The sequence below is a fragment of the Oculina patagonica genome, chromosome 7, assembly GCF_052425735.1.
Source record: "Oculina patagonica isolate OP01 chromosome 7, crgOcupat, whole genome shotgun sequence".
In the NCBI taxonomy this organism is placed as follows: Eukaryota; Metazoa; Cnidaria; class Anthozoa; order Scleractinia; family Oculinidae; genus Oculina; species Oculina patagonica.
The window spans coordinates 3220531-3230359 of record NC_135764.1 but is presented as its reverse complement, the minus strand read 5'-3'; the positions used below and the strand labels follow the sequence as shown (position 1 = coordinate 3230359).

General features: G+C 39.3%; 1 protein-coding gene across 2 annotated transcripts; it reads right to left on the bottom strand.

The window, feature by feature from the left end:
* Positions 1–2670: 2670 nt before the first annotated feature.
* On the bottom strand, positions 2671–9829 carry LOC144660199 (ubiquitin-conjugating enzyme E2 Z-like). Of its 2 annotated transcripts, none has more exons than XM_078520796.1 (7): positions 9604–9829; positions 8863–8935; positions 7460–7647; positions 6360–6501; positions 5606–5718; positions 5053–5143; positions 2671–4239 (listed from the first exon to the last, which is right to left on the bottom strand). In XM_078520796.1, exons 1-7 carry the CDS (start codon positions 9717–9719, stop codon positions 4090–4092), a joined length of 873 nt encoding a protein of 290 aa, XP_078376922.1. In that variant the 5' UTR covers positions 9720–9829; the 3' UTR covers positions 2671–4089. The 2 variants fall into 2 exon arrangements, with proteins under 2 accessions (XP_078376922.1, XP_078376923.1); XM_078520797.1 differs by having other exon boundaries at positions 6390–6501; positions 9604–9827.

Genomic DNA, 9829 nt, shown 5'->3' with positions numbered 1-9829 from the left:
TACGGACTGGAAATTTAATCCGCTGACACCTGTACCGGCCGTGACGAGCGTTGGCCTTTGTTCCGCTTCTGACGTCATTACCTTTGACCAAAAGAGGCATCATTCATGTCATTCATACTCAAAATCCACAGAAGGTAAAGATCTTTCCCATGATACCTGCTAATGTAGCCTGAAATATGCACGGAGACGCCTAGAAATTTCAGTGAAAAACTCAGAAAAATTCCGCCAACCACCCCTTACTGCTCCATGGTAATAATTTTCTGCGAGGATGCTGCTTTCTCCAGAACTCTTGAACTGAGAGCAAGCCCACTAGAAGGCCAAGAAGTGCAGCAAAAAGATAAGATATGGGGAAAAAGGAAAAGCGAAAAAAAAAGAGAAAAAAACCCGAAAAGCCTAAAGTGGTAGAGCACATTCCGACAAAGAAACTTTGACCTTTTGAGTAGGTTGGAGCTTATTTAGCTCATAACTGACCACAAAATGTCAAAAATGTCTAAAAGGTGCGGGGTATTTTGGAAAATCCCCAGGTGTCAATGGGATAAAGGTTGATTTAAAATCATTTCACGTAAATTTTGTACCAGTTCCAGTCCTATCGGGTTTAACGGCCACACCAAATTCTCAACCGAAGTTTCCGGATTTTTTTGGAAATAGTAAAGAACCAATTTGTCACTAAATGATAAGCTTTTTGGACTTGAGGCCCCGTCCGTTTTCACCTTCCAAACTGATACGATACGGTACCCGCATTCAAATGTTCTTGGTTTTCATGTTACGTCATAAAATTCTGAAATCACTAGGCCTGCTAAATTTTCGTTGTCATTAGGCGAAAGATAAACTAAAAATATATATTTTTGCAAATTTCCAGATCGATAGTGTCATTCGTTTTTGAAACAGAGCATTTTGAATATTTGAGTTCTTCGTCGTATGTGACATCAAGCTGAGTGCCGTGACAAAGCTGTTTTGTTTGAAAAAAAGCCTTTCTTTTCCATTTTGTGCAGATTGAACATTTCAGATATAATAAGTGATGTTTATGTGAAAGTGTACTAGCTCGTAAGCCAAGGATAGCCGCTGTTGTAAACAGAATTGAGTCCCAGATGGTTTCTCTGACATCAGGACGGCCATTACTGTGTCCCCCGGAAGGACACAGTTATGGCGTCTCCATACTAAGCTTTATAAATTTGCGTGGAAAGGTTCGGAAAATAAATCGCGAACGGTACACCGCACAGACCTGAAACTTGGGGAAATTGTTTATCTATTTATAATCTATAATATTTGAAATTCATAGCTTCTGTAGTTGAATGCTTTCGAATTTATTTTTTGATTGCGTGACAGTGAAAACCAGCAATTCTGGACAGCGTTTTGAAACGCACACGATTTCGATGCAAACAATGAGCGTTTTCGATCGTTTCAGTGTGAACAAACGCATTGACGAAAAGCCATTTATAGTGTGAACAGGGAATTATATTTGTGGGAGCATATTGCAAGGAAACTTGCGTCTAAAATTGGGGAGGGGATTAATTTCAGGTGGGGTTATTAACAGATTTAACGGTATTTTTCTAGAATCGAGATCAAGCAAATAGGACTTAAGGTTCCGATGATCGTTTTTCGCACCTTTGCGTTATTGGAAACGTTCCCGCAATATGCCAATACTTCAATATTTCCAAGATTCTAGTTTAAAAACATTATACACTGTGGGTGGAGGGTATGTTAGTATAAATACTAGTTATGCAACGCTTTCGAGTCGTATACTATGGAATATCCCACGAGTCACTTGTATTTTCTCGGTATACACACGAGCCTTTAGGCGAGTGTGTATGCCAAGAAAATACAAGTGACGAGTGGGATATTCCATAGTATACCACGAGAAAGTGTTGTGTAACTATTTTATACCATGCCATAGAAAATACGCTTACTAAATTTCGTCAAGAATACAGTCGCAGCGCACTATGGGAAGGTTGGGTTGAATACCGTCGAATATACAACGGCTTTCCTGTATTCTGATTGGCTGTATTTTCTATGGCATGGTATAAAACATATTATAGCACAACTAAAGTAAAGCGCGCGTTCTGATTGGTTAATTTAGCGTCTACTATTTGCCCATGGGTGCACGCTGACGTATGCTTCAACTTGAGCGCGCGCGCTGATCTGTTGCGACATGGCACAAGAAAGTGCCACTACTTAACGAGTTTTTACTTGTTTTCTCGATTTTCCTGTGAATTTGAAAAGCTAAACATAAGAAAACCCATTTTTCCATAACGCTGAAGACTTTGAGGTATAATGCAAGTTTGAAATAATTCAAAACTTTGTTTTGTTTGTTTTTTTCTTTTGGGTGTTCGTCAGCGCTTACGCGAGCACTACACGCAATTGTTTAAATAAGCGCGCGCACTTTTACCTCAAAGAAACTTTAATAAATCGCCTAAAAGTTGTGCTATAAAACAAATGGTAAACGTCACAGCGTGCACTATTGAGTTACAGATGCACTTGGGAGGTTTGCTAAGCACTCAAGAAGCTAGAGTCGCCCTCGGCTATCGCCTCGGGCGACTCTTACGCATCTTTCGTGCTTAGCAACCTCCCGCGTGCATCTGTAACTCAATAGTGCACGCTGTGACGTTTACCATTTGTTAAATATTAAACAGGGTGGGTATCTCGAGATGCAGCCTTATAAATTATAGACCATTTGTTATTCATGAGTTTTTATTGAAGTTGATCGATTTGCTGACGGAAATTTTTCCAGTATAAATAACATAAACGAAGAATTGAGTAGCTTTCCTGGATATAATATTTTACAAACTGTATATTTAAAATTGAGCCGACATCTTCCAACCTGTTGACTAAGCAACTTGGGAAAGTCCTCGGACTATCGTCTGTCGCTTTCGGAGCTTAACCTCTACATTTCATCAGACCTGCACCACCTTCTGTTAAAGTTAATTTATATCAATAACGTTTTCCTAGCCTGCGTGGAGAATCACTTGGTAGCATAAATCCTCTACTTAAGTCCCTAAGAAGCTGATTTTTATTAATAGAATTTTTGAGGTGTAAGGGGTATTTAAAGGGGTAGTGTCACCAAGATTTAGTGCTACTTAAAAATCACATGAAGGTGTTGGTATTAATGGAAATCCACTAATAGTGGCCTGGCCTTGCTAAAACATACTGTACTAGTCATAAAGATTGTTAAAAAGTGATGTAGTTATGGATGGGAAAGGAGAAAGTGGCCTAAAACTTGAAAAAGTCGGCCGAAGTTTTCAAGTTTTACAGTGTTTCTTGGAATAAATTCACATAAAAACCATTGACTACGGTCTGTTAACATCTTGGAGAATGAATGTATGCCTTTCTTTTGTTTCAATGGTTATTTTGTTGATCAGTGAGTGCACCCTCACAGTTCTAGCACAGTTTACACAAAAAGCTTAGAAGACTTCTCACGACACAGTCTCTTTAAGTGGAGAGTTTATGTTAAGAGAAGTCTGACGAGTTTTTAAAAAAACAGAAAGTTAAAAGTGAATTGTTTAACACAGCATGATAATACATCATTTTACAAATATATGGCTTCAATTAGATGACCAATTTTACTGCACTGTCTCAAGATAAAAAGATTGACATGAAGAAATCAACTATCTCAAGGTGGAGTGGAAGGCCTTGATAGATCATTTCCGAGTTTGATTTGCTTGAAAGGAACGTGTAAAATTTTTGCACCTAACCTAGTTTTTAAACTGAGGCAAAAAAGTAACTTGCAAGAGGCTATTGATACCCCCTTCTGAGGGTGCACATGGGGGTAGTAGAAGAGACTACACAGGGGGTAGTACTGGGGTAGTAGAAAAGGCTACACAGAGGACTTAAGGTACCCACGAGATTACAACTTCTATACTAAAGCTGCATTATGGCTACTTTTTTACATTATTCAATTGGCCACAGAACGGCCTCTCTTGACCTCATTGTGTGGAAGTCAAAATCAATTGAGGAAGCAAGTGCTATATTTGTTGGATAAGTCAAGTTTCTGGGTTAAGTCAATTCTCGAGAAATGGCTGGCACTTATTCCCCCAACTGAAATATAAATTATATCTTAGCTACGAGTATGTACAAATAATATTTTGCTTTTTGTTAAGATTCCTCTGTATTCTCATTATCACTTGATGAGGCATCTGAGCCGTGTGCTGAAGCCTTCTTGTCCTCAAGTTTCTTCTTGATTACTTCTAATCTTTGTTTAACGGTTACAAAGTCAAATGTTCCCCTCTTCTCTCCAAACGGGTCCTAAAACAAAATAAAAAACACAGTTAACATCTTCCGAGAGTAGTAAAGGTTAAATATGCTTCTTCTAATTAACATGACAATTTTGTTTTGTTATCCAGAGTACAAGACTGTAAGTAGCGCTTATGACCTTTCCCAGGGTTGAGTGTTGTCTCAGAAAAGACTGTTTGTACAAACAACAGCCCGGGGGGGGGGGGGGTACCCAAAAAAGTTTTGTATGTGGAGGCTTCGCCCCGAGCTCTTACCCCTTACTCTTTTATATACCATTTTCACAGAAATTGTACCCCTTTTGTAAACCTTTTAATGAAAAAAGGTACCCCTTTCATATACCTGAAAGACATGGTATAGACTTAGAACAGGACGTTTTCTTGTCATTTTCATGCAGCGCTTAATAAATTGAAATAATACAGCCATAAATTGCATCTGTTCCAAATATTTTAATTAAAGGCCCTTAAAAAAACCTAAATGACAGATTTCCATACCCTTTTGTATACCTAAACTTGTGAAATCCCTACCCTTTTATATACCTGAAGCCTGAAAAAGGTACCCCTTTTGGGGGGAGCCTCCCGACCCCGTATAGGCCATGATAGGGAGTTAACCCCCTGGGCAACAGTCTTTCCAGATGTGTGCAAAAGGAAGGGGGCAGAGAGAAAATGAAACTTTTCTTACAAAGGGAAGGGACGGGAGTGGGGGTGGGGGAGTGTTGATATGTCAGCCGGTGCGTCAGTCACAAACAACAGCAGCTTTCTCAAGATTTCTTTCCCCAGGATAAGCTCACTCTGAGACAAACTAATGTCAAAATGTGTTAGTTCTTACCATCATGTTTTGTCCATTTAGATGTGAGTTGTCATTGATGACAGACAAGTAGTAATCATAAAACTCTGGAAATGATTTCTCCATGACATCTCTGAAACAGTGTTTACAGAAACAAGATTAAAAATTATTGCAAATAAACTTTATTTAATAGCCTTCTCAGGTCATTCTTGTGTCAGAATAAAATAAAATAAAAATTTGTTTAAGTGTCATTGTATTTAGCACTGCTGTGCTAATATTGGAGGGCACTGTAAATAAATAAACAAATGTTATTGCAAATAGAACATAAACTTGATATAAATCCTACCGTAGCTGGCAGGAGGCTGACCAGTTGGCTATTAACAGAGCATGGACGACTTGAATTCAGGACTACTGAACACAAATCCACCAAGTGGCAAGGAGGAGGATTTGAACCCAGGACCTCCAGATTACAAGTCCAGTGCCCTAACCACTAGGCCACGCTGCCTCCTACTCCATGAATGCACATCGTTTGAACAAAAAGCTAACTAAAGTTAATTTAGCAAAGAGCGTGTAACAAAGAAATACTGGTACCCACTTGAGTGCTGAGGGACATTTGAGTTTCCCTTCCAACATGTCACAGACTGCCACTCTGAGGCTTTCATGCTGGATACATTCATTATAACGCTTTGAATCCCCTGATTGCCTTTCCTAAAATGAAATATTACTTCTTGAGTAATTTATAAAAAAAATGAATGGTGGTGTCAGACCTTGTTCCTTACTGGTGGGCACCCTAGTAGGGGTGTCGAATGGAAATGCGAGACTTTGTGAGATTGATATCTTTTCTGCAAGTCTGAGACCTTTTTAGCCTTGCAAAAGAAATGGAGACTCTAAGAAGGCGTCAAAGAAAAATTTGATATGACAATACCCCTGAAATTTGGCTAAAATCTTGGGAGACAAACATTTTTTGAAGGACCATTCACCACCCCTCCTAGTACACTGTGACTTAAGCCTAGGCCAAACAAGGATGGGAGTTGGTGAGAGTTGACTTTCATGAGAGTTTTGGTCAACTCTTTTCGGGCCAAACCAAGAGAAAACTCTCATAGACTCTTATGAAAAATTTGACGTTCAAAGTCGATGAGAGTGCACAAGAGTCAATGAGAGTGCATGAGAGTTTCAGGCCAAATGAGAGCAAGAGTTTGAACTGTCAATTTTTAGATTTTTTTTTTTGAATGTTTCAGTTATTATATATGTACATATTGTATTTTACTTATTTTTAGACATTGGTGTGATATCCGTATGGACTTTTTACCGACATATTAAAACGTAGATGTAGATGTAGATTTAGTTACTTTAGAAAGGGATCCAGAGTTTCCATGCACCTGTTCAAATCCTGGTTCATTGTGATATGGTTTTTCATTTAACAGAGACTGAATAGAGATTAATACACTTGAAAGAGACTGTGCAGGACTCCAGGCTGGACCAGACCATGTCCTACAACAAAACAGGATAAAAATCAATACTTTTTAAAAAAATAATATCATTTCCTTTGTATCCAACCTACCTGGGGAACATTTTTGATCAATCATCACAGATAAAATCCGAGTTGTGTCAATTTTACACCCCAATAACAAGGTTCAAATTTCATTGCTTTTTTTCATGTCCCATCTTCATTCCTAGCCGAGAAGAGTAGAGAAGGAGTGGGAAGGAGCATTGGCTCTTTTCCCAAACAATGGCTGAGAATTGAGCTTCCCAATAATATTTTAAAGGTTCAAGTCTGTTCCAATCACTAGAGGAGTCAAGAAGCTCATCAGTGGCAGTGTTGAACTCCCGTTAGAACTGTAACATGAAGGTGACGAGAGTGCATGTATTGCTATTTCCCCTGGAAATATACTAATCCATTGCAGGTAGCTGCTGGCAGCATTTTATCAGGTGGCAGTAATATTTTACTGGTAACCATTTATGCTTTATATCAAGAGTCCTGGGTACTGTAAGGTCTTGTAAGGGTGAGAGTAACGTGTCTTGCCCACAACACAACACAATGATCCCAGCAAGCACTCCTAAGACTTCATGCCCAATTCGAAAACTGATGTACTTACCATTTGGTCAGCAGGGGCGGATACTGGGGAGGTGGATAGGGTGGATATCCATCTCCCCCCCTCCCCCCCCCCCCCCATTTTTCAGTAAAAAAAAATTCGAAATGTCACTTTATTTGAAATAGAAAATAAATAAGGAAAGAAAAATTAGCTCTCGCTCATGTCTGGTTGTTGTTATGCCACGTTTCGCCGTCTGCCGCCACTAGAGGGTTAGGGTTAGGGTTAGGCCCTAATGGTTTGCCATCCACTCCCAATTTTTGAAATCCTGGATTGGCCCCTGGTCAGCATGTGTCAATATTGGACATACCAGTCACTAATAGCTCCAAACAACATGAGCCATATTTAAAACTACTTACCCCAGTATACTCAGGCAGACTTTGCCATTTCTGTACAAGTTGGGGTTAAACCTGACCTGCCCCCCTCCTGTCGTCATTAGCTTGACTCTGGGAGGTCTGATGGGGTAGTCTGGGGGGCAGCGAATCAGGAAGTAAAAGAATCCTCCCTCGTATGGTGTGTCAAATGGACCAGTGATAAGGGCATGAATCTGAAAAGTGTAGAAAAAAGATTGTAACAAATGACAAAACTTATGATGAAATTCTGACAGCTATGTGCAGACCTTTCAAAACTGCAACATGAAAGGGCTGCATACCCCATCCCCTAGCAAGGCCACACATACTATATTTTCTTGATTAAACTCCCCCGGCAAATACATAGGCGTATGGATACTCTGGACCTGGGAGGGCGGAGACCTTATTGCCCGAAAAAAAATGGCATGGGTTTAAAGCCAAATAAAGAGGAATATAAAATGGACAACAAAACGTGCATTGAAATAGTCGTGTACAAACCTTGCCTACCTGCTTAAAGGAAACGATAGTTCTTAAATTAGTTTCGTGGCGTTGCCCGAAGGTGTCAATGCACTGAATCCTTTTTCTTCTGAAACATTTTATTCACTAGCTCTAGTTCAACAAACCTAAAAGTATTTTGGGTGAGCCAATTTATATTGCTTTTCCCCCACTTAAAAGTTATACAAAAGCGTGTGAAACATTCAGGGATGATTGGTTTAAAACATTTCGTTGAACTGAAATTTTTGAGTTAGCCCTGAGAACTTAATATTTGAGTCAAAAAGATCAAAGCTGGATCCACCGTGCGCAAACGCTCAAGCTATGGAAAAGCTGATTGTGACTGAATCAAACTGAGGGGCCACGCTGAATTTGCGAGAAATGTCGAACATGATTATTAGCTCAAATTGCGAGAGGAAAGGAAGGCAGATGAATGAGAAATTTGGATTTTTGAACCACAAAGTTCTCTATATTTCCAATACTTCTCCGTTGATGTAATTCATTTTGAACCTAATGTTGAGAATTGTCGGCTTATTTTCTATTTTTTCTCCAGGCTTGTTGCCCGAATTCTTAGCATTTTGCCTGAAAAATTTCGACACTGGGGGGGGGGGGGTCTGCAGCCCCCCTTTGCCCCCCTGCCTTGTACGCCTACGGGCATAGCTTTCAAACTTAGCCTGGTGGACCCTAAGTTTATTTAACTCCTGCAGTTTATTTGAGCCCAATGTTTATTAAGCAAGGGTTTTTATTCATGATTTTTGACAAACATTTATCCGTCCTAATATATCTACAGCTTATCATCCCTCAAGTAAATACCTGAGGGGCCTATTTTTAACTGCACCTTGGAGACCATGACGTTTATTCGGTACCCAACGTTTAATGGAGAAAAAAATACATGGCATTTTTTTAAACTGAATACAAACCTTTGTTATATCTTCTTTGTCAGGAACGATACACATGCCAGGTGGTGGCTCATTGTATATACTCATTATATCCCTGAAAAAAAAAAAGAACATTAAAATTTAGCCCTCAGAGTTAACTCTTCAGTCAAGAACAGTCTGTACTATATTCTAGATACTGTTAAATAATTCACGTTTTTTCTTGTAAATTAAGGCCCAAGGCATAATTAAGTTTCGACTAGTACCAAGCACATATTTATACTTTTATTTTTCACATCCTGTTCACTTGATACCCATTTTCCTCTCAAAAATAGTGACTGTTAAAAGACCTGCCGGTATGGCAAGTTTAGTGTGTGGTCGAAGTGGACCTCTACATAGCACATGCCGTGTAATTTGGCGGCCACTTAAGTTTCTCGAGGATGTCCATTTAAAAGAGGTTCGAAAGTGCAAACAACAAATTCGTTGCCGAAACAAAGGTTTGTGTCAAATGAGAAAGCAAATAATTCGGCATTCATTTAAAACCATTTTTAAAATGTGCAGCGAATATGTCGGAAACTATCTCAAGTTCCGATTATGTGTGGGAAAACTAGAAATAAATATGAATTGAACGGAGAGTAGGGCATTGCATGAACAGTGCATAATTCAGAAAGTGAAACAAAAAATTTTCCGGTGAATTTTTCAGTTTGTTTAATTATCAATTTTAGCAACAAAACCGAGTGAAACCGAGCCATGTACAAAATCGAAACTGCAGAAAGACTGCCCTACCTTTTGATTCTCAAGACACATTGTGGTGTTACATTTTCTTTGTCCCAATCTTTGGAATGATGAGGATCCCATAGCGCATTCGATGTTGCTGCCAAAAACACATCTTCTTCCGCCATCTTGAATACACTGTTGTCCCTGACATTCGAGAGTGCGCATTAAAATCAATGACGTCATTACAATGCAGGCTCCGACATGCTTGAGCGCACCTTGCCTCGACCTGCAAAAT

What these genes read in the sequence shown, in the direction of transcription:
- LOC144660199 (XM_078520796.1), bottom strand. Translation starts at nt 9,719, where the DNA reads ATGGCGGAAGAAGATGTGTTTTTGGCAGCAACATCGAATGCGCTATGG. An exon ending in TGTGTCTTGAGAATCAAAAG is followed by an intron (nt 8,936 to 9,603) that starts GTAGGGCAGTCT and finishes TTTTTTTTTCAG; the next exon opens with GGATATAATGAGTATATACA. An exon ending in AAATGTCCCTCAGCACTCAA is followed by an intron (nt 5,144 to 5,605) that starts GTGGGTACCAGT and finishes ACACTGTTTCAG; the next exon opens with AGATGTCATGGAGAAATCAT.